General features: G+C 34.0%; 1 protein-coding gene across 3 annotated transcripts in view; it reads right to left on the bottom strand.

Moving 5' to 3' along the window:
• GRIA4 (glutamate ionotropic receptor AMPA type subunit 4) overlaps positions 1-25,726 on the bottom strand; it is a gene marked incomplete at its 3' end in the record, with an annotated part of 508,329 nt that overhangs the window by 54,415 nt on the left and 428,188 nt on the right. For 2 of the 3 annotated variants that reach the window (XM_079928097.1, XM_079928096.1), the window contains exons 8-11: positions 20,376-20,480; positions 14,912-15,022; positions 7,068-7,274; positions 1,442-1,812 (exon numbers count right to left, since the gene is read on the bottom strand). In XM_079928097.1, coding sequence (XP_079784223.1) covers positions 1,442-1,812; positions 7,068-7,274; positions 14,912-15,022; positions 20,376-20,480 — 794 coding nt within the window. Of the gene's footprint in view, positions 1-1,441; positions 1,813-7,067; positions 7,275-13,541; positions 13,575-14,911; positions 15,023-20,375; positions 20,481-25,726 lie in introns of those variants that run through there. The other variant, XM_079928098.1, reaches the window with a different exon arrangement.

Genomic DNA, 25,726 nt, shown 5'->3' with positions numbered 1-25,726 from the left:
AGCAATCCCACTACTGGGCATATGCCCAGAAAAAAACCATAATTCAAAAAGACACATGCACCCCAATGTTCATTGCAGCACTATTTACAATAGCCAGGTCATGGAAGCAACCTAAATGCCCATAGACAGATGAATGGATAAAGAAGATGCGGTACATATACACAATGGAATATTACTCAGCCATAAAAAGGAACGAAATTGAGTTATTTGTAATGAGGTGGATGGACCTAGAGTTTGTCATACAGAGTAAAATAAGTCAGAACGAGAAAAACAAATACTGTATGCTAACACATATATATGGAATCTAGAAGAATGGTACAGATGAACCAGTTTGCAAGGCAGAAATAGAGACACAGATGTAGAGAACAAACATATGGACACCAAGGGGGGAAAGCGTGTGTAGTATGGTGGTGGTGGTAGGATGAATTGGGAGATTGGATTAGTGTACATATGTACACTAATATGTATAAAATAGATAACTAATAAGAACCTGCTGTATAAAAAACAAATAAATAAATTTTTAAAAACCCATGAAACTATTACTTGATTTGCTTTAATTTCTTTTCATTTCATTATTTGAGGATTATTGATTCAACTTTCTATGTTATTGGAATTTAAGTACATTTATAGTGTTCCTGGTTCTTAAGGAATGCAAACTGCATTGTAACTAAAATGTCTCTTTTTGAGAAAGCATTTCTTTAAAAATACATATATTTGTGATGCTAATATAAGTCACTTTAAATTCAATTCTTAGCTTCTCATGCCTTCAGCTATTTTTCTGAGAGAAATTTGGTATTTTTCTTGCAACAGGAGGTTGGCTGCATTTTTGACAAACATAACTGAAACACATCCTTATGGATATGAGCCGTTACTCCACCGATAAGGAAAACAAATATAGTATTTACGTTGCTGACTCTTCGCCTACTGCTTAGCTTGTTTATGATTATTAGATAGAACAATGTATATCTGGAACCTACTATATTAACTCAGGTTTTAGGTAACTCCATGGTAGAAATCTCCATTAAGCTACATGGGATGTAAATTGAATTCAAAATTAATTTTCAAAAGTGAACAAAACAATAAAAACATTTGATTTTGAAAAGGAGACAACATAAAAATAAATTCCTATTCTTAAGAATTTAGATTTAGTTTCCATCTGTAATCACTGAAAGAAATATTAATACAAAGTTATTTTTGAGCATTCTGATGGGTTCCATATGTTACTTTTCCATTGGGAAATTAATCTTTATTATGTATCCATACTTTGTGCTAATTTGGAAAAATCGGTTATGAGTATATTTAGATTAATTTGGGATTGCAAAGTTTTTCTGTGTTTCAAGCAATGCTCTGCCTCCAGGAAAAGAACATATAGAGAGATGTTATGCACAATATTTAGAATTACTGTGGAATTGGTGAAGAACTTAAGGGTTTTGAAACTAACCTGGGTGAAATGTCACATCCTTGCTGCATAAAAGCACCCAAGGAAAACCAGAGGCTGTTAAAGATGCCAAACTCATTGGGAGGCTGGTCACTGGGTCCTTCCTTTCCATCTTCTGGCTCTTCTGTGTGCCACTCATATGGACTAAACCTACTAACTAGGAACAAGACCACGCTGACACCAATGTAGGCAAAGACTATGCACATCCAAATCTCATAGGCCAGAGGATCCAAGAAGGAAAACACTCCTGGTTTAGATTTCTGAGGCTTTTTGATCATAATAGATATGCCCAAACTCATGAAGGGCTTAGAGAAGTCAATGACCTCCTCTCGGACCAAAGTGATTGTCAGAGGGGCAATAGCAATCTCTGCTTTCTATAAAAGAAAAGACACATGAAAACATGTAGGTTAATAGATTTCATGAAGCAAGTAGTACTGGATTGATCCATTCAAAGTTAACCAGTTATGTATTTATTCTACATTTTTTGGGGAATACCAACAATAAATAAGGCCAGTAATAAATACAAAGATGAATAGATTTGTTTTCATAAAATATTATGTCACTTTAATTGCACAGAATATTTTTATTGGTGCTAGTAATTAGATGAGAGGAAGAGAAAACGAGTAGACATAAGCAAAAATAACTTGAATTCAAATAACTGCCTTAGTCTTTAAGGGTCTGAGATGGCGCAGAGGAGGATATTCGATAGCTTTTCCATATGGCTGAATTTCTGAATTTCTTAGCCAGAATTGCTGCTATTTTGCAGTGTTTTCTGTTTCATTTGGAATGTTGTCACTGATTCATTACTTGGCCATTCCTTAATATTATGAATTTCAAACATCCTTTTCTTTTTTATTCCTTTCCAGTTATGAGTAAACCTATCATAAAGTCTGCGTTTGTGAGATAAAAGAAACCTATTGTTTGACAACATTTTTTGACTCAGCACACACACACAAATCTGGAAACTGACATTTATTTCTTCCTATTCACATACTTTGATTTCTACTTTCAATTTCTAAAAACGATTTTGGAAAACAGTGGATTCAATTCTCATATATTATTATTAATAAGACACCAGCTTCCATTTTCATTTTGTGATTCTGAGTAATTTTTCTGAGCCTTTTTCCATATCTCTAAAATGAAGACATTTTCTTTCCTGTTTACCTCATTGTGTTATTGCAATTATCTGTTAAATAAGCCTTAATAAAACAATAGTGAGCATTTAATGAGGGATTATGTATCTATGCTGATTTAAATATTTGGAATGGCTTTTCACTTAACCTTCTTAAAGAGATAAACAATCTTATGTTTATCATTGTTTTATAGATGATGAAACTGAGACAAATGAGTTTTACACATCATAGCAGCTCTGTAATTTGAGACTGTACTTCTATTAAATCATGCCATCTCTAAGATCAAATGAAATAAAGTGTGGTGAAAAAACTGTAAATTGTTACATGATCTACAAATGAAAAAAGGTTTTTTGATTATTTATTTTAAATGGAAAATATTTGGCATTGAAATGGAATCTGAAACACAGACATATATGCTCTTACATAGTGGCTGCCACTCTTACATTCACTCTATATCTCCTCAGGCCCTGGATTGATACAATGGCCAGCAGCTTGATACAAATGCAACTGGAGGGTTAGCATGGGGAATGTACTCTGGCTGTCATGTTTTCCACTGGGTGACTGAGGATTAACTGCATACACTTTCAAGTGGGAATAAACTTAGTTCACATCACAAATGCCCACATATAATACAAAAGCCAGAGAATCATTGCTGAGAGGTTATTTCCCCATAGTTATTATTATCTGTATAATTTTCATTATACAGTGATATATGAAGTAGATATAGAAAAATTAGTATATAAAAACAGAACCAGAAATTTAGGAAAATTTATCTTCATTTCCTTCACCTACTCTTATTATTTTCTTTATATATGCCCTACTAGACATTGTTTTATGAATATTAATTTCTTATTTTAAAATGGGATAATATATAACACTATATTTTATAATTCCTTTTCTCAAGAGAATGAGTTATTTCAACATATATAGTAAAAATAAGTTTTAATGATTGCAAATATTTTATCATGTTAAAGCATCAAAATTTACTCAATTTATTATTTTATCAATTTATTATATTGTTTCCAGTTTTACACAATTTATAATAATGGTGATGTGAACACCTTTGAAGACAAATCTTCGCACATATCTTTATTATTTAAAATAAATTTCTAGAAAGGGATTGCTGATCTAAATGATAACAATCTTTTTAATGTTCGTTACATGTTTTGCCCAACTTTTCTCCAGAAAGATCATGCAAATAGCACTGTGGGAAAGCACCTTCGGCTTTGAACCTTGGATACCCCGTGTATCTTTATTCTCATCTATCTTCACCAATTTGCTAATTTCATTGTATTGATTTGAATTTTTTTTTGTAAAACAAATAGCCACTTTTACTCTTTTTATGTATTACTTGTCATAATCTGCCCCATTTCCATATGGGGTATTCATTTTTTTGCTTACTAATTTATGTGTTTTAAAATAAATATTAAAAATATTATTTTTCATATATGTTTTTAATATTCCCCCAGTCATCAATTTTGGTTTACATTACTTAGTTCATGATACTTTATTGCATTATATACGTTTTAAAATTTTGTTGTAGCCATATAAAATTATCTTTTTGTGTTTTCAGCCATTGGTTTCATGCTTAGAAATATCCTTCTCATATCATGATTAATCTCAATCATATATTTTATTCTAGTACCTATGCTCCCTCTATAATTTATCTATCATTTTGCATGATAATGTATTACAAAATTGTCCTGCTTTCCCAGCAGGAATAAGTGAATAATGCATTCTTTCACTGATTTGAAATACTACCTTTCACATACTACAATGTTATGTGTAGTATCTTCTGAAATTTTTTATTTATACAAGTTACCACTAATGAGAGTAAGCCTTAAAAGTAGAGAAGCATGAAGAGAAATAAAGGAGTCTCCAACACATAAAACTAGATGCAATGGAAAGCAAGCATTAGATCATAGTGTGACAGCAATGTTCAATGAGGACACATTTGAAGTTCTGAAATTTGTGATTTGAAAGAGGCCAGTGAACAGAGGATACATCTGAGTTTTCTCTGCTAACATTGGAGATGCTGTGTTTGCCTTGTTCCATTACCTCTCAGTGACTTCCAAAATTGTGAGAAATATCTCCTGTAAGAACCTGATAATATTTGGATTCTCAAAGACCTCTGGAGTAAGGCTCATGAACCAGCATTTTAACACACACCACAGGTAATTCTGGTGTTGGAAGGCCATGGAACTTGCTTTGAGAAAACAATCCCTTGGGTTGTTTATACACACACAAGTACAGCGGGGCCCAGAAGAAGGCGCTGGAGCAGTGTACCACAGAAGATCATATAATGAACTTGCTGCAGTGTGCAGGTGTGACAGGCAGAATGGACCTGAGAGTGTCATGGAGGTTTTGAGCTTTGGGGTAACCATCTGGTGGTGTGCTGAGATTACATATGCCTGTCTCACAGATAATCTATCCCTAAAAATTACAGTAACAAAGTTTGCAAAGAGTAAAGTAAAAAAAAATGGATTCAAAGTTAATCATTTTGCTGGCTTTGTTGAGTATAAGAATATAGATGGAGTTTTATTTAGGGCCCTGCAAACTGGGATTTCATGTAAGTATTAGCAGTAAAAAGAAAAAAAAAGTAGTTGAGAAACAAGTAAAGACTTTGCAGACACCAGAATGGAAAATAACAAATCTGTGGAAAGTGTATGAGACATGGAAAAAGATTCCTTTTGGGAAAAAACTGGACAACTCAAGTGGCAAAGATCAGATTATTTAAACCCTAGCAGGCTGGCTGATGAATGAATAAGCATTAATAACCATTATGTTATCTTCTCTCTCTGAGAACTGCCTGGGACTTTCTGTGCCTGTGACACGAGTACTACTGATACAAATTTTTGGTGTTAATTACGTTACTCTCTTCATATCACCTGTTTTCATTATTTAAACAATATTCTCCCAATAAAATGTGGTCAGAACCCTTGCCAAGGGGTGAGCCTGGGCTGCCAAATTGGTAAGGACTCCAGAGGAGAGATATGTAACAAATGTCTTAGAAAGTAACTCTGGTTAGTTATCTGGTCCATAATTAATTGGTACTCCAAGAATGAGTTTTTGAGATCAAATACTCAATAGTGTCTTCTGAAGGATATGAATTAGTGTAGTTCTAACATTTAGGTTAATGTTCACATTTAAAGTCTAAAAGTTTAAAATATTACCAATGGACACATGCTTTAGGAACCCTTTTTCTTTGGGACTTAAAACTCAATATCAAACTGTTGATGAGCCCTGTGATAAAGTACTTTTTGATTTTTTAAAAGTGCGAATTTAGTTTTCCTCACTTAGGGCACCTAACTAGTCGGCAGTTCTTTCAAATGAATATAAAACTAACTAATTGCTCTTTAATGTCAAACAATTTCCTCTTGCTGCTGAGGTTATAGCTACCATACTGGACTGTGTGGAGAATGTTCATTGCTTCACGGTCTGAAAAGCAGGATGCAGAATCACAAAACTATTGAATTGCAGTTCTGGCTCGGAAAGTGAACCCCTCTATATATTTCAGTTATGCTCTAACTTGTTCTACCTTTATTCTTTCCTGGTGAAGGATGACTCTTGTGTAATTCTTTATTTTTAAAGGGGTCTTGTGACAATTAATCAGACAATGTGTTTTGAAGGTGAAATTTGTGAAATATGAATTAGCTTACAGAAAGTTTCAGAATACATTTCAAGTGTATGTGACTTATTGGTTACTTGATGAATAGAGCTTACTGTGAGCTCTAGGTTTGTTTTCTGGACTTTGGAAATATCATACCTTCACTAGCATTTGATAACTGTTGGCTTGATTTTAACACTTTGCAGTGGAACCTGAAGAGACCAATCTTGTTCTGGTTCAGGCAGGAATGTCTACATTGAATTTGCCCTTGGCTTTCGATATATACACTCAATATCTTGTGAACTCAAAGGGAAGGGCATGACATGATTTCATGTGAAGCCCATTATGGAATAAATTCTAGCTTTTGTGTTTTGTTGTGTAGGAAAAAATGATGTTGTTGCATTAAGTTTAAATTTACTGTGTTCAGCAGAGTTGTAAGAACTTCACATTATTGGTGAATACTTTAATATATGTTAAAATAGTTTACTGATTGCTTCACCAATAACTTAAAATATATTTACCAGTAAATACAACCAACAGGGATATAAGTAACTCTCAAAATAGTTCTCAAAACAACATGTCTATTGTATAACAGCATCAGGCTTAAGAGAATAATCATGGCAGATACTGAAGTCAGTGTTATTTTTTATAAAATAGGACATTGTATTCTGAATTTTTATCTTTTTGAAATTATCAAGTATTGGTTTCTCCCATTGTTTGGAAATTGCATTATTAATGAAATAGAGAAACATTTGACATCATATATGCTTCTTTGAATGTAACTGCAAATTTAAAAGACAACAGTAGACATTTAAAAATTGGTATGTGCCCACATGAAAAAAAACTTCAGGTTTATGTAAGTAAATTTTCAATAGATTGATTTGCTTACCCCATAAACAAGTTCCCCTACCATCCCATTCCAGATTTTTGTGTCTGCATCCCTTGCTCCATATTTTCCATCAGGGACAATGGCAATTTTATACTTGATACCAATATGTTTTGCAATTTCAGATGCCAAATCTACACAGTATCCTTCATACTTGTCATTTCCTTCAAACATTTCATGATTTTTCTTGTACATAACATATGGGGATTCCTATAATGAGAGAAGTAGAACTGTAAGGGAGAAATTATAAAACATTCAAAAACTTCATGCAACTTTTCAGTTTCAGAATTTAACAAAATATTATATTTAGTATTAGTACACACACTGATTTTGTGTGGCAAGAAATTGATAGTAAAACAGATGAATGTATAAATGTGCTTAGAAGTATATTAAGTTGCTTTACATTGGATACTAAAAATTAAATCTTTAAAATAATTTTCTCTTGAGTGATTATTACATACCTAGCACTGTGACTGTGATAGGAAAAATATACATTAATAATAGACTAGAGAAGCATAAATTATCATTTATGGCAATGAAATTACTATTTCCAAAGTATCTCATGACCTGAAGACTATTTAGGAGTCAGCTTCGTGTAATAAAAGACTCATTCAAAGTCACAGTTCTCCGTATTCTGCATCTTATTTAGCCACATTCAACTGAGACTTTCTTTAGGAAAAGAGCTCTATCATTCTTCTTTGCTCTTTAGCATTTAGCAATATGTCTTTCTCAGAGCAGGCATTATTAGCAAGTTCAAAGAAGAAATGAATTAGTAGTTTTTAAAATTTTATATACTAATTTACATTAAATTGGCTTTCCTAAAATTGTCCTATATTTTGGCTTTAATTAGGGCTGTGTTCCATGAATTTTTATTCTATTATAAAATATATTTCCAATGGAAACTAATAATTTTTCCCCAGTTGTGACAATCACACACTTCAAGTAATATTCCCATTTTGTTTCTGAAGCAAGTAAGACAAAATAGCATGAAGAATTATTGTGAAAATCCTTATAAAATGAAAAAGATTACTGTTAACTAATAATAACTGAACAGTTTTCAGTACACACACACACACACACACACACACACACACACCTCTAAACCAAACCATTTAAAGTCTGTGAAACTAAAGAAACATGTTAGCAAAAAAGCACTTGATTTTATAAATAAAACCTAATGCCACCAACTCAAAGATAGGCCTGGCGAACACGCAGTACCTACAGAACTCCTGGTCACACTTCAGATTTTTTAATCATTTGCAGACAAGGAGTGACCACTTTTGACCACAGTGTCATTGAAGTAATGATTCATATTTTATAAAATTGTACTGAGACATTTAGTAATTTTAATACAAATCTTTTCTTTTCTCCCAGAAATCTGTAGTTGGGAAAGTTGAACTTGCTCTTAAAACTCTGGATTAGAAGGTAATTTACTTTGTATTACATGGCAGTCTACACTAATTCGGATTTTGTTTTTAAGTACTTTGTAAATGTAGAAACTATTTCTAAAAACTTAATAAAACTGTACATTACATGATATATGATTCGCTCATAGAGATGCCTAAATAACTTTATTGTGGGAAATTGCATAGCATTGCTCCTTGTATTGTTTTCTTAAATCCTGCCTTAGGTAGACACTGCCAAGTGACCCGGAAGTCTCTCACTTCTTCCTTGAATTTGATGAATATTCTAACACTGGACTTGGGTAAAGAAAGTTTCTCCACCAACAAAATAAAGGCCGCTAATTGTCTCTTTAGATAGATGAAAATTATTTGTTAACTTACAGAAAACATTCTCCAAATATGAAGCATTTTTCAAATTATGAATGTGGTTATGAAAATCGGTGAGTTGTTGCAATACATTGTTAACTTCTAAGCTATGCTGTGGAATATTAGTAGTTAAAATGAACTAATCCTTTCATTATTTCTTGAAATAGCTAGTTAAAATATGGAAGAATATGTATAAAAAAGCAAGAATCACACATTTGCAAAATGCTTAACATTCTAATTGAAATGGTTGTTAGTATAACAAACGAGAGGTTTTCAAAAGGAATATTGCTAAGGTTCACATTTGGTACTAAGGTTGATAAATTCTAAAGTGTCTGAAATATTTGAACACATGAATTTTAGCCCTCAGATATGTATACTACCATATTAGCTTGTGTACAGAAGTTTCTCTAGCTAGCATTATCATCTAATTTGCAAAATCCCCTGTACATTATATAGTGAACAATTAGCATCATTCAAAGCTGCATTTTTAGTATTTACTTAAATATTTGTTAAACACCCACTGTGTGCCAGGCAGCTTTCTGGGAACTAGGGGTACACAAATAAATAAAATATCCCCTTCGTCCTCTTGTGATTAAGGTTAAATTCTTTTTAATAAAGGTAAAGGAGTGAGAGTGGTAGGGGACAATAATAAAATATAGTAGTAAAAAATAATATTAGCCCTCACTTATTTAGTGCTTACTCTGTGTCAGTTACAGAGTTCTAAGTTCTTAATTGTTCTTTAATTGTGCTCTTTTATTTACTTTTCACACTGCCATTTTAAGGTAGGCATTTCCCATTTTGCAGATGGAAAATTTAAGCTTAGTTTCAACAAATTGCTCAATTTCACAGAACTAGCAGGAGTGAGAGTTGAACCTATATTTTGAAATATCTGGACATTTTTGAAGCTATTGTTGCATCTGTCAAAATATATGCAACCATTTGAGATTTCATATGATTTAACAAGCAAGGTGACAAGATTAGATAAATGAATTTCTATATTTTTAGTGAATGAAATTCTCTATATGAAATCTTGAGTAAACAATGTAGATAAAATCGTTCCATATTTCCTCATTGTGTCTGGTACTCAATAAATATAAGGCATTCAATAAATATAAAGATCTCCTTGTCTATCAGTGCTTCCTAAGTAAGAATATCATGGAAAAGTAATTGTATTGGAACTTCTTATTCAGATCTTCAAAAGGAAAGTAAATATTGACAAGTTCCAGGTCACCTCTTCTGAAACAGGTACATGTATATATAAATACAAATTTATTTAGTGTTTTCATCTTTTTCAGTTTCCTTTTTGGATAGCAGGGGCACATCAGGTCTTTGTTTTCCTGACAAACGAACCAATAAAGGCTAGAGAAACCTTCAGCTTACCGAAGATGTTGATTAGAAATTTAGCTAGGCTTTTTGCACAAACAAGGGCATGCATAATTGTTGATATTCAGATATTGGTGCATGGAAATTAAGAGAAATAAGATGATCACACTCAGGAAGATGGAAGAACAAAGGGAGAGAATTGCTAGGCATTTCTTGCAGGAAACCTCTCACAGTTGCTCAGCTCTTCCCAATTTCTTTGAGTGTGTCTCATTTTCCTTTTCTTCCACATCAAATCCAAATTAGCAGCAAATCCTCAACACTTTCCCAACCTCTTCATTTGCCCCATCTTGAATCTGATAATTTATCCCCAAGTAGCCCTTCAAACACTGCATACTTGAGGAGATTCAATACAAAGTTTGGGGGCTACTACAGGTGAAGAAAATACCAAATCTTTTCAATATAATAAAAAACGAGTTATAGCCAATCATTAAGGGGTATTTGTGGGCCGTTTTTGTTACGCAACCTTATGGAGCCCCAAGTGTTCAACTGTGAATAAAAATGGAATATAACCTACCATCTTTGTTATCAACTACTTTGTTCTGTGGGACAATAATTCCTTAGAAGTTATTTGAAATGCACTACTTCTTAGTGACTATGAGTTTATTACCACAATTTCCATAATGCATAGTGTTCTACATCTGCTCTGCAATTTCAGGAAAGAAAGCAATCTCCGTTTAAAACTACTACATTAGGGTTTGCTTATGAAAATGTTTGTGTAAATGAATTAAGAAGATTTTCAATCAGTAAAGTATCATTTTCCTATTGAGGAAATTCTTGTTTGTATTTAGCAAAAGTAAAACTATTGAAATATATATATTTATTAGAAAAGCTTTAAGATTTTCTAAACATCACAAATATAATCATTAAAATTGCTACTTGAAAACAGTTAAAATAATAAAATCAGTAGCATCAACAAAGGTTATTTGCTATGTGGATATTTGTTTTTCTCCAAAGATCTCAATGTAGATAATTTATCCCATGTGTAAAATTCTTAAAAGTGAATATTAAAATGTTATTATTCAATACATAAAAAATGAGTAAATTTAATGGTGGCACAGTTTTAAACTTATTAAAAATAACATTTAAAAACATTGAGTTATAAGCTCTTTGGAGACAGGTGTATGTATGGGGAAGATTAATATCTGGTACAGGAAGAAAATAAAAGTATCTATTTTCTGTATCGGTATATACATATATGTGTATATAAATATGCATGTGTATATTGTATACACACATGCATCTATGTATAGTGCATTTACAAAATTCTACATAGAAGAGATAAAATATCAAACAACACATAAAAAGTATAAAAAATATTCCTGGAAGGACTAAGTGGTATAAGTAAAATTGCTTTAAGGTTTATAATGTAATTCTGAGTCTACGGTGAATAAATTTGGATTTTATGCAAAAATTTCCAAAAGGATTGTTATGTTCCTATGATGGCAAGAAGTGCATTCTTACTTTAGTAATGCATCATCAACCTCTTTACCTTCAGTGGTAAATATTTGGGGAAAAATGGGCTTGGCTGAAATATAACTGCATCATCTCTCTTTTTCCAGAGAGTTCAGCCAAAGTAGTGAGATTACAGACGAAATCACCACTACGACGTCTACTGCAAACTGTCTTTTCCTCAATTGCTGCACTTACCCAAACCACATGGCACAGATTTGGCTTCCTTAGGTTGTTTATTTTGAATGTAAAATGTTAAACCACTGTATGGTTACAGTCTCATAAATTTTGCAAATTTTTAGTCACTAAGACTTAGAAAAAATGATGAGCATCTGAATCTAGAACTTTAGACCCTTCAACTTTGTAGTCATGATTCTCATGTGATGATATTGTCAATTTTACTTTTATTTAGATTTAGTTAAGTTATATTCAGTATGACTATATTCAGGAAGAATACATTAGTCATTAAAATGAAGATCACATGTAGATATAAAACAAATAGATTTCAGAAATTCAAAAAGCTAAAAACACTTTTTATTTAAGAATGATATCTACTATACTTATTTATCATGTTTCTTGTCTGCTTTCTCTCACTAGAATGAAAGTTCAATTGAGAGTGCAGGATTTTTGTCTGTTTTGTTGGCTAACATATCCCCGGGCTTATAACTGTGCCTAGCAAATAGCAGACGCTTAATAAATATTTATGAATGAATAAATGAATTTCTCAATCAACTTTATTTAACAGTATCATATACTATTACAGTGTATCAACATGTAAATAACAATATACACAAAGGAAAAACAAATGGGAGAACAGCAAGGCCATATCAATTTCGATCAAAATGAGTGAGTTCCAGTGCCACAACACTCTCAGCCTTCTTTTGTGTCTAGATATCTGTCTTGCACATAGTTTAATATCTAACCAATTCCATTGCTGTTGGAAGTTTTCAACTGAATTTGAGGGGTTATTATACACTGGTGCCAATATCTCATTCATTTATAAGGAAGAATATTTCTTTCAAAATGAATGAGATGATGGAGATGTCATAGGTCCTGGAATATCATTTTCAACAAAAGCAAATATAAGGAAGGATTCTAGTTTTTATTTTTTGAATTATTGAAGTTGCAAAGGTCAGAGGCATTATTTATATGGAGACTACATTTTTATACAAAAGACAGATACTAGTATTGCACTATTTTGATTGCAAAAATATTGGTGATATCACTGTCAAAGAACAGATAACTTTACAGAATAGTCATTATGTATATAGGAAACAATTGGATTCTTCAGTAATTTGTACTTATTTTTTGACAGCATGCTTCCTGAAAAACAGCCATGCTTGCAAAACTAATTCAATATTTTGGTTTTAAGAATTATATCTCCAGCTCCTTTAATAACAGAAAAAAAGGAGATTCTCTACATTATATTTATAATGCACATTAAAACACTTTATTTCACATATAACAGGCAAAATTTCAAAAAATCTTTAAAGAAAACAACTACGTGTATTCAGAAAAGAAGGACACAAATTCACAGATATTTACTTTTAGAAAATCTACGCTTGGAATTAGAAGTATGATAATTCCATCATTTACATACAATGACCTCATTTCCAGATATGGGAATGGATACATCAGAATTAAGCGACTCTTTTTCAACATCTATTTTCTTGAAAAAGATGAGGATTAATTCTTCTTTTGTTTTAGTATCTCAGGAAAGTCACAGAACTTAAAAACTTTTTTTTCTGGTTGTCCAGAGTTGGTCATCCAAGAAGAATCCCACATGAAAAATTAGCTTAAATTTACTACACAGGAGAAAAAGACTTGAGCTTTAGTTAGGAATGGTCGAACAGCGTGGAGCTCATTTCTTTCTTGATCAATTCCTTAAAATAGGATTCTTCATCAGAGGCTGAAAAGAGGAGGACTGAACTGAAGTATGACTTTCCATTACTGTCTTTTTTAGGAATGTATATATATATGTATATTATATATATACATACATATATATATTTAAGTCCCATGCAAATATTACACAATTAAGTTAGAAGATATATATTTTGCATCCTTACACAAAAACTGCTGTTGGTTGGTTTGCATTCTAAAATTATAAACTTCCAACTAAGTCTTGGCAGATTAACATTAAGTTTCTAGCTGGTGATGCAACACTGATAAAATTAACTGCAACATTATGAAAGCTTTTCTCTGGCATTTTCATGCTTTGACCTCCATGTCAAAATTTTGGAAATAACTTGACATTACTAAAAGCATAAAATTAAAATTACACAAGCTAAAAACTAAATTACATAAAATACTTCTACTTTATTTAGAGTAAGGGCTTCAAAAGTAGTTAAAAATGTGTTCTGCCTAATGAGACAGTGAGCTGAGGATATACAACTTTAAATTAGATAGAAAAGGTTACCGATTGTTGATCTCCTTTGACTAGCATTGACTCTAAAAAGCATGTTTGAATTTAGAAGAGAAAAATATGAGGCATCATATTATTTAAAAGATAAGTTCACGAGAATCTCTTTGAAAAAGCAGCCTTAAAATTTAGAGTATTTTTCATTTTATGATGTGACTGAATGAATATCATTTTTCTTAATTCCTAGGAGAATTCCAGTACATTTTATTGTGTATTTGTCACAGGTCAATGAGAAAAATAATCGGTATAAAAACCCCTTTTTGCATTAAAATTAAATATAAAATAAATTTATTTCTAAAGCATAGTTGTGTAAAGCATACTCATTAAAATCTTCACATTCATACCTCCACTATTATAAACAGACAATGCAAATCATTATTAAATGGATAAAGTACCTGAAAATTGTAATTTTAAACACTATTAACGATTATTACATTGGTGTTTTAAAAACATAATAACAACAATGATATGATGTTTACTACTGGATATTTTTATGTGATTAGTTGTTGATCTTTTTCATGTTTATTCTTTTGTCCTTTGAAATCTTAGCATTTCATACATTTCCAACTAGACAGCTTCAATTTTTAACACCTGAGCATTTTTCCAAGAACAGTAATGCAACAAAAGATAATACAAATAAAAGTACTAAATGTACTCAAAGTTCAAGACAAACTTATTCAAAGCCTCGATAGACTTTTGTGGATCAGAACACCCATGCCACCATCACTAAGATGCAGCTTTCATCCTCCCTGTTCACTGTAGCTGGGGAATTAAAATTGCCTGTGGACAAAATGGAACATCATAAAGCACAGACCAAAACTTACCATAATAGTGGTTACAACCACTGTTCTGTTCTCAATAGCTGCTGTGTCATTGCCAAGAGTGGGCATATCTTGAATTAAGACTAATTTATCCATATCATTCCAGTACCCAACCTGCCAAATACAGAAAATTATTGAAAACACATTTTAGAAGAGTTTTCTTTAGTTCTTATCAGAGCAATGAGAGGTATTAATAAGTAAGCAAACAAAACAAATTTATAAAGCACACAGTAATGTGTTTGGAAGTTTTCTTAATTGATAATGAGCCAGTTTTCCTGATGCTAATGATACTGCCTAGTTATACATTTGGCAAATTTGCAATTTACAATCATGGAGTAGCCAAGACATTGAGAATGGATGAGTTCAAAAAAGAAGGTGGATACAGATGGAATACCATTTGTGTTGATCCTCTTGTAGTGAGATTGATTGGCACCTTCTGTAACTAATTTACATGATTTTATCAATAATGTTACAGGTTTTATGGTAAAGGGAAGAGTCAGATTTACATAGGGTACACATACAAGATGTTTTCAAGAAAAAAGACTTGTGTATTTTTAAAGCAATATGGAAATAGTTTTTGGTTTCACATAACCTAGCCACTAGTCTCACCATTTTTAAATGCTAAATACATCAGATGTTAATATTAATGATTACTTAACATTTTCACTTTTGAAATTTTTTAATTTTTTCACTTTAAATCCTTATATTACTTCTCATTTAGATGTGGAACAAACTCCTTTCCATAAAATATATGAAGTAATTAGTTAAACACTTTACAAAGTAAATAAATGGGGTCCTAAAGGAAATTTAAGGTTCTTTTTATCATGCAGACCACTAAGTAATACTAATGGCTACCACTTCTTGCCTGCTTGCTCTCTGGCAGACACTGTAATGAATACTGTTTAAAAAATATATGCATCTTAAAGTTTATACACATAGCAAATGTAAAGGTAGGTGCAATTACCAGTCCATATACTTTGCTATTATGCTACATAAACTCCCAAAATGGGTGTTCGTTTAATGCTTGCCAAACTTCTTTCTTGAATTTCTGGCTGCAGTTGATAAAACTCATATTTCCAATAAAATGTATGTAATTGCTCACTGGTCTGTAATCACTATTTGTCCCAATATGTTTTGAAAGTCTCTCTTGCTTCCTCCAAGTTCTTAACTTTCATGTTAGTATTTGTGAACATTTTAAAATAAAGTAAGCATTAGCATATCAGAAAGAGACACTATATTATTCACAAATATTCAATAACAGAATAGACATAAAAAAGAATTTTCATTAATATGGTTTGCTATATTGCTTAGTTTGATCCAAAATTATGAGTATAAATCAATTCAGCAATTATTTTCAATTGCCCATTTGAATTTATTTATAGCTAATATTTATTTAATGAGTCAGTGAAAAATTTAATTAAAACAAAACAAGTATGACTTTGAGACCTATCCTCTCTTCAAATCCTACATGTACTTAAAAAATAACTTAAAAAACATAGTTGCTCCCTGTTAGTTTTCCTTTCCACATGACAGTTATACAACATAAAAATAGGTTTCACAGTTTAGTACTCCGTTACGATGCAGCCACCTTCCAGATCTCAGCAGTCCATTTTCTGGGAAAGCATTTTTTCTTTATTAATGAGTTCCCACAACAGAAAAACTACAGATCTGGGACACATTCTGGAGAGTCTTCGGATGTTGACAAGACCTTGACATTTTGCAGTTAAGAACAACCTGTGTGTTCATGACTATCTCCCCCCACCCAAAGATAAATGATTTAGAAGTACTGGCAAATTAAAATAATAGGCAAAATTTTACCCAACTGTATCTATTTGCCTTATATCTGCTTGAAATTCTGGTGAAAAAGAAAACCATGGTTTGTGTATGGAGTCATGGTTTGTGCATAGATCTCATGTGGGTCATGGACTTTTTGGGAAGTAGGACAGTATGGGGTGAACGGTGATATAAGGGTCACTTCTTAAAGAAAGGAATATTAAAGTTTATACCTAGAACTTCATATGAGATAGAGTTTTTCTCTCCAATTTTTCACAACATTTTACAATTTACTAGGGACACTTCCCATGCCTGATCTCATTTAATTAGACAGGGAAAGAGGCACTTTTTTCCTAGAGACAGAAATTCGGTGAAAAATAATTTTGTAATGTTAAAGCAAAAACATGGAAGCATTTAAATTGCTAACTGGCAGGAAATGTCAGAGAAGTATTTGTCTTCTTTGGATTCCTAAAGGTGAATTGTGCACAAATATAACCATAATATAATATATGAGTAAATATCTCCATATTTATGGTGGACTTTGCCTGCAATGTAGGGATTATGTAGAGATGGAGGGGCTATAAGAAGCCTCTGTTCTACTCAAAGTTGGTTCCTGGGAGAGCTGGTTTGACCAGACCTGTCCTGAAAGATATGGCTTAGTTCTCATACCAACCCTCAAGGGAAAAGTTATGGGCCCTGGGACTGATGATATTTTGTAACAGTTACGAGAATAGCTTTGAAGCTAGATGAGCATTAGTCTCCACCCCAGCTCCATCTCTTTCTAGTTTAACATCCCTGAGCAGGTTACTTAGTTTCTCTGAGCCTTACTTTTCTCTTCTATAAAATGAGAAAAATACATGTTACTTTCAGGTTGCTGTAAGGATTAAATATTAAAATGCACATCAGTTTCCCTTTACTGTGTCTGGTGTATAACCTGCTCTCAGTAAATACAATTTTTATGATTAAGAATTCCTGAAACCACGCAAGCCTGGTTTTAGAGCATTCTTGAGAGATCACTGGAATGGCAAGAAGATTCCACCATACTTAGGAGCTGAGACTTCAGAAAGAGCTTTGTGGCTTCTGCTTAATGAGACTCTCACTCACTTTCCCTGTTACGGAAGTCAGACAAACTGATGGGTTAACTCTCTGATCTATTTTCAAAGATAGCTCTCTTACTGGCAAGTGTTCAATTTAAAAGAATGGTTGCTCGCTTTTCAGACATATTGCCAAGTCTCACCAGCAGAGTGTTTCTCATGGTAGTTCATTTTTAAGTTTAATATTCCTGACAGAGTGCCCAAGAAAAACAAAGATGGATGAGTCTACACCATTTCACATTTCATATTTCTTTTAAGAGTCTTAGACAAATGTCAGCTGAGTGTGAAGATGTACCGTTCCTCACTTTTCCAACTTATTCTTTAACTTTCTCCTCTAAAAACCTTAATTTTTGTTACCATCATGTTTCAATAGGCCATGAAAAGATTCAGTGCCGTAAGTAGCCCACTTGATGTTACCACTAGTTACCACCAGCTTCCTTTTTCCATTATTCTTTCTTTTATAAAGAGATCATTTTACTTTTTGTACTTACTGTTTTGTGAAATATGGAATTGTCTTTTGCATTTTAGAAAGGTTCTACTTAAATGGCTAATTTTGCAGAGTCTGGTTTGTGGCAGGCTGGTCACCAGTTAGCCAATTATTTTAAGGACTTATGGAATATTCTGTCTGCTCCACAGATAGCAGAGGGACTTTGCTTAAAATGGGCTTCTTTGTTTCTTGTTGCTGGTTGCGTGCTGACAGAGTGGGTGAAATTGGTGTTTACATGGAACCTCCTAACTTTCTTCTTGGGAGCATGTCAGTCCCTTTCTTCGGGTAGTACCCTTAAAAGAGCCCATCATACAGCTTGGCTTTCAAGCTGTCATTCCATCTCTTGCCCTTACTTGATCTGGATCAGATAGGCTCCTGCTTACCCTATATTAGCTGGCAGCCTGCACTAAAGGAGATGCCACTAAAAGGCTGAAAAGCTAGAGATGGTTTGCATGGCAGCTCCAAATCTCTCCTCACACATATGCAGAAGCACATGCTATGACAGACTGGAGCAAAACACAGCTTGGAAAGTCTTTGCCATCTTCCATGTATGACTTTAATTATCCTGCATCCAGCCTATCCTCAGGTTCTTGCCTCTACCATTTCTACCTATCCAAACTAACTTCATGACTAACTTTAAATCTCCACCATGCAGCCTTTGATTTGTTTTCCTCCAGCTGGAAGTGATCTCTTCCTCTTTAGACTTTCCACATGCTTTCTCTTTAACTGTCGTATGGAACTTACTATATTCTATGCTACTAGAAAATAAACTCCTTTACAGCAGAGTCTACTCAGGCAGGGTACTAGGTAGAAGGGTTCTGGAGTCAGACATATCTGAATTAAAAATCTTTGTTTTCTCACTTGTCGGCCTTAGACAAGTAACCATAGCCTATTGCACTGTAACTTTCTCACTAGAAAAAAGGAGATAATTGTACTCTGTTACAGGCTTATTGTGAGGATTAAATTACACCAAGTCCAGTGGTTGGGACATAGCAGGCATTTCATAAATTGTAACTATCATTATTATACTAACAAAGGAAAGTATATTTGGGAAAGTTTTTTTAAACAGCCAAGCGTTGAAACAAATAGTTTTTAGATAATGTAAGTTGAGCATGTCTTTCCTTGAGCATCCTAGCTAATGCTAGAGAAAAGAATGTTAAAAAATTATATGTGTTAAGTATAAAATGTTTATAGTCAATTGCTGTGGTGGAATTATATTGTTCCATTATATAAAGTACTTTTTGGACATTGGGAAAACTATGCTTAGTCACATCATAAGAAGACTTGCAGAGTTACTTTCTGAAATCCAAAAGTCTTTCATCATCAGCTTCCTAAACAACCTCCCTGGCTCCTCAGTTGATGTTCTTAGGTGTTTCTCTCCCTCTTCAACCTAACAATAATCTTAACAATATTATCTTCCATCTCCTCTTTTCTTTGCTCATTTGAATGTTTACTTGCTTATTTCAGGAACATTTAGCTTGTTCTAAATATGCCCTTTAGAAGTAGTCTTCTTTGTTCTCTCTCTAATAGTTTCATAAATGACTACATGGAAGTGAGTAAGTCTCTTACCTACATTGTGTGCTTTCCTGAAGAGTACATTATGGGTTCTGTGGGATTTTTTTGCTAAGCCTTTAAAAATATTGCTTCTATTTTGGATAAAGGATGTAAACAACATGTAAATTAGTTCATTTCAGCTTTGGTACACCACTAAATATCAGTCATAGGACACAAGAATTTATTTCAGCATGAATTATCAAGAAAGTATTATTTGTAAGTGTAGTTGACCCTTAATCAACACAGGTTTGAACTGCTCAGGTCCACTTTTACACGGATTCGTTTCATAGTAAATACTACAGTACTATACAATCTGTGGTTGGTTGAATCCTCGGATGTGGAACTGCAGCTATGGAGGAACCACATATATGGAGGGCCCACTAAAATTTAGACCTGGATTTTTGACTGTGTGGAGGGTCAGAGCCCCTAGCTCCCACTTTGTTCAAGGGTCAACCATATTCACAATTTTTAAAAAATGTAGACTATCCAGCTACCTTTCACCTATAAGGCTTTAAAAATGTCAAATGAAAACTAAGAAAACAGTTGAAGTGTGGCTCACCTTTCTAGGTCCTGTGCTCTTTAGCTCAAACACATCCATTGTGTAATTGACCCTACGTCCATAGTGGTCAAACTGAACATTTCCTGTCAGCCCTTGAATTTGAACCTATGAATGAAAAAGAAAATCCACACATGTAATCACTTGCCATTTTAATTACAGAAATCTTGACTTCATCTGCTAGGCTTATGACTACACATGGGTATGGAACTATAAATTATAAGCAACTCACTAAAAAACCATGGGATATTTGAGCTACTGGGATAGAATCTGAAAGAGGAATATCAAAGTAATATATAAGCAATTCTGTTATGTGTTTGGGAGATGAACATGTTTTATTTATTTATTTTTTATTATGAAGTTCCCATTGTAACTAACAGAATACTCCCTCAAAATTGTTTATAGGAATGGAAATATGGTTTGTTTTATAGTTACTTTTCTGTTTTATCTGCATATACATATAACAGATTAAATAGCCCTGATAACCACATCGGATCATATTTCTCCTCATTAATATTAAAATTAAGATATAAGAAATCCAGAAAAATAAACATATTTTTAAAAATATTCAAGTGTACTTTATTCCAAATTTCCTTTAATTCATTTATACTTAACTTACGTTCTGAATCCATGACATTTCAGAACATTTAAGATGTAATACTAAAAATACAGACATATCACATTAATCACTTGAAAAATGGTGTTAGTATTAACTATAAAAGACTAAAGTAAACAAACAATCCAAGGTTACAGGCAATTTAAAGATCTACTGAGAAGAGACCTTCAAGATGGTGGAGGAGTAAGACGTGGAGATCAACTTTCTCCCCACAAATACATTAGAAATACATCTACATGTGGAATAACTCCTACAGAACACCTACTGAATGCTGGCAGAAGACCTCAGACTTCCCAAAGGCAAGACACTCCCCCATGTAACTGGGTAGGACAAAAGAAAAAGGAAAAAACAGAGACAAAAGAATAGGGACAGGACCTGCACCTCTGAGAGGGAGCCGTGAAGGAGGAAAACTTTCCACACACCAGGAAGCCCCTTCACTGTCGGAGATGGTGGGTGGTTGGGTGGAAACTTCGGAGCCATGGAGGAGAGCACAGCAACAGGAGTGCAGAGGGCAAAGCAGAGAGATTCCCACACAGAGGATCAGTGCCGACCAGCACTCTCCAACCTGAGAGGCCTGTCTCTCACCTACCAGGGCGGGTGGGGTCTGGGAGCTGAGGATCTGGCTTTGGAGGCCAGATCCCAGGGAGAGGACTGGAGTTGGTTGTGTGAACACAGCCTGAAGGGGGCTAGTGCACCACAGCTAGCTGGAGGGAGTCTGGGAAAATGTCTGGAACTGCCTAAGAGGCAAGAGAACATTGTTTCAGGGTGCACAAGGAGAGGGGATTCAGAACACTGCCTAAACAAGCTCCAGAGATGGGCGCGAGCCACAGCTATCAGAGCAGACACCAGAGATGGGCATGAAATGCTAAGGTTTCTGCAGCAACCAACAAGAAGCCTGTGTGCAAGCACAGGTCTCTATCCACATCTTCCCTCCTGGAGCCTGTTCAGCTCAACAATTCCGGGGTCCCATGATCCAGGGACAACTTCCCCAGGAGAACACATGGCACACCTCAGACTGTCATGCCGGCCTCTGCCACTGCAGGCTGGCCCCGCATTCCGTACCCCTCCCTCCACCCAGACTGAGTGAGCCAGAGCCCCCAGTCAGCTGCTTCTTTAACCCCATCCTGTCTGAGCAAAGAACAGACTCCCTCTGGTGACCTACACGCAGAGGCAGGGCCAAATCCAAAGCTGAACCCCAGGAGCTGTGCAAACAAAGAAGAGAAAAGGAAATTTCACCCAACAGCCTCAGGAGCAGCGGATTATATCTCCATAATCAATTTGATGTACCCTGCATCTCTGGAATACCTGAATAGACAACAAGTATTCCCAAAATTGAGGTGGTGGACTTTGGGAGCAACTGCAGACTTGGGGTTTGCTTTCTGCATCTAATTTGTTTCTGGTCTTCTGTTTATCTTAGTTTAATATTTAGAGTTTATTATCATTGGTAGATTTGTTTATTGATTTGGTTGATCTCTTCCTCTTATTTTTTAATGGTTGCTCTCTTCCTCTTTTATATATATATATATATATATATATATATATATATATATATATATATATATTTCCTTTTTCTCTTTTTGTGAGTGTGTATGAGTATGGTTCTGTGTGTGATTTTGTCTGTAGAGCTTTGATTTTACCATTTGTCCTAGGGTTCTGTCTGTCCCTTTTTTTTTTTGTACAGTTTTTAGCATTTGTTATAATTAGTGGATTTGTTTTTTGGTTTGGTTGCTCTCTCTTTCTTTATTATTACTTTTGAATTTTTAATAATTTTTTAAATTTTATTTTAATAACATTATTTTATATTTTTCCTTCTTTCTTTCTTTTTTTCTCCCTTTTCTTTTGAGCCATATAGCTGACAGGATATTTGTGCTCTGGCTGGGTGTCAGGCCTGTGGCTCTGAGATGGGAGAGCCGAATTCAGGACATTGGTCCACCAGAGACCTCCCAGCTCCATGTAATATCAAACAGCAAAAGTTCTCCCAGAGATCTCCATCTCAATGCTAAGACACAGCTCCACTCAACGACCAGCAAGCTACAGTGCTGGACACCCTATGCCAAACAAGTAGCAAGACAGGAACACCACACCACCTATTAGCAGAGAGGCTGCCTAAAATCATAATAAGCTCACAGACACCCTACAACAAACAACCAGAAGCAGACTTGCCCACCTGAAAGACAAGATCCAACCTCATCTACCAGAACACAGGCAGCAGTCCACTCTACCAGGAAGCCTACACAGCCCACTGAACCAACCTCACCCACTGGGAAAGGACACCAAAAACTATGGGAACTATGAACCTGCAGCCTGTGAAAAGGAGAACCCAAACACAGTAAGTTAAGCAAAATGAGAAGACAGAAAACAGCACAGCAGATGAAGGAGCAAGGCAAAAACCAACCAGATCTAACTAATGAAGAGGAAATAGGCAGTCTACCTGAAAAGGAATTCAGAATAATGATAGTAAAGATGATCCAAAATCTTGGAAATAGAAGAGAGAAAACACAAGAAACGTTTAACAAGGACCTAGAAGAGCTAAAAAGCAAACAAACAATGATGAACAAAACAATAAATGAAATTAAAAATTCTCTAGAAGCAAACAATAGCAGAATAACTGAGGCTGAAGAACAGATAAGTGACCTGGAAGATAAAATAGTGGAAATAACTATTGCAGAGCAGAATAAAGAAAAAAGAATGAAAAGAAATGAGGACAACAATTGTCTCAGAGACCTTTGGGACAACATTTAATGCACCAACCTTCGAATTATAGGGGTCCCAGAAGAAGAATTGAAAAAGAAAGGGACTGAGAAAATAGTTGAAGAGATTATAGTTGAAAACATCCCTAATATGGGAAAGGAAATAGTCAATCAAGTCCAGGAAGCAGAGAGAGTCCCATACAGGATAAATCCAAGGAGAAAAAGCCAAGACACATATTAATCAAACTATAAAAAATTAAATACAAAGAAAAAATATTACAAGCAGCAAGTGAAAAATGACAAATAACATACAAAGGAATCCCCATAAAGGTAACAGCTGATCTTTCAGCAGAAACTCTTCAAGCCAGAGAGAGTGGCAAGACATATTTAAAGTGATGAAAGGGAAAAACCTACAACCAAGATCACTCTATCTAGCAAAGATCTCATTCAGGTTTGATGGAGAAATTAAAATCTTTACAGACCAGTAAAAGCTAGGAAAATTTAGCACCACCAAATCAGCTCTGCAACAAATGCTAAAGGAACTTCTCTAGGCAGGAAACACAAAAGAAGGAAAAGACCTACAATAACAAACTCAAAACAATTGAGAAAATGGTAATAGGAACATATATATGGATAACTACCTTAAATGTAAATGGATTAAAAGCTCCAACCAAAAGACATAGGCTGGCTGAATAGATACAAAAAACAAGACCCATATATATGCTGTCTACAAGAGACCCACTTCAGACCTAGGGACACATACAGACTGAAAGTGAGGGGATGGAAAAAGATATTCCATGCAAATGGAAATCAAAAGAAAGCTGGAGTAGCAATACTCATATCAGATAAAATAGACTTTAAAATAAAGAATGTTACAAGAGACAAGGAAGGACACTACAAAATGAGCAAGAGATTAATCCAAGAAGATATAACAATTATAAATATATATGCACCCACCATAGGAGTACCTCAATACATAAGGCAAATGCTAACAGCTACAAAACAGAAAATCGACAGTAACACAATAATAGTAGGGGACTTTAACACCTCATTTACACCAATGGACAGATCACCCACACAGAAAATTAATAAGGAAATACAAGCTTTAAGTGACAAAATAGACCAGTTAGATTTAATTGATATTTGTAGGTCACTCCATTTGAAAACAGCAGATTACATTTTCTCTTCAAGTGGTCATGGAACATTCTCCAGGGTAGATCATATCTTAAGTCACAAATCAAGCCTTGGTAAATTTAAGAAAATTGAAATCATACCAAGTATCTTTCCCGAAACAACACTATGAGACTAGATATCAATTACAGGAAAAAATCTGTAAAAAATAAAAATACATGGAGGTTAAACAATACACTACTAAACAACCAAGTGATAACTGAAGAAAACAAAGAGGGAATCAAAAAATACCTAGAAACAAATGACAGTGAAAACACAACGACCCAAAACCTATGGGATGCAGCAAAAGCAGTTTTAAGAGGGAAGTTTACACCAATATAATCCTACCTCAAGAAACAAGAAACATTTCAAATAAACAACCTAAACTTACACCTAAAGCAATTAGAGAAAAAAGAACAAAGCAAACCACAAAGTTAGCAGAGGGAAAGAAATCATAAAGAACAGATCAGAAATAAATGGAAAAGAAATGAAGGAAACGATAGCAAAGATCAATAAAACTAAAAGCTGGTTGTTTGAAAAGATAAACAAAATTGATAAACCATTAGCCAGACTCATCAAGAAAAAAAGGGAGAAGACACAAATTCATAGAATTAGAATTGAAAAAGGAGAAGTAACAACTGACACTACAGGAAAACAAAGGATCATGAGATATTACTACAAGCAACTATATGCCAATAAAATGGACAACTTGGAAGAAATGAACAAATCTTAGAAAAGCACAACCTTCCGAGATTGAACTGGGAAGAAATAGAAAATATAAACAGACCTATCACAAGCACTGAAATTGAGACTGTGATTAAAAATCTTTCAACAAACAGAAGCCCAGGACCAGATGGCTTCGCAGGTGAATTCTATCA

Source organism: Stenella coeruleoalba (assembly GCF_951394435.1).
Source record: "Stenella coeruleoalba genome assembly, chromosome: 8".
Classification (NCBI taxonomy): domain Eukaryota; kingdom Metazoa; phylum Chordata; class Mammalia; order Artiodactyla; family Delphinidae; genus Stenella; species Stenella coeruleoalba.
Note: the sequence above shows the minus strand (reverse complement) of the source record. Positions and strands in the feature narration are given on the sequence as shown.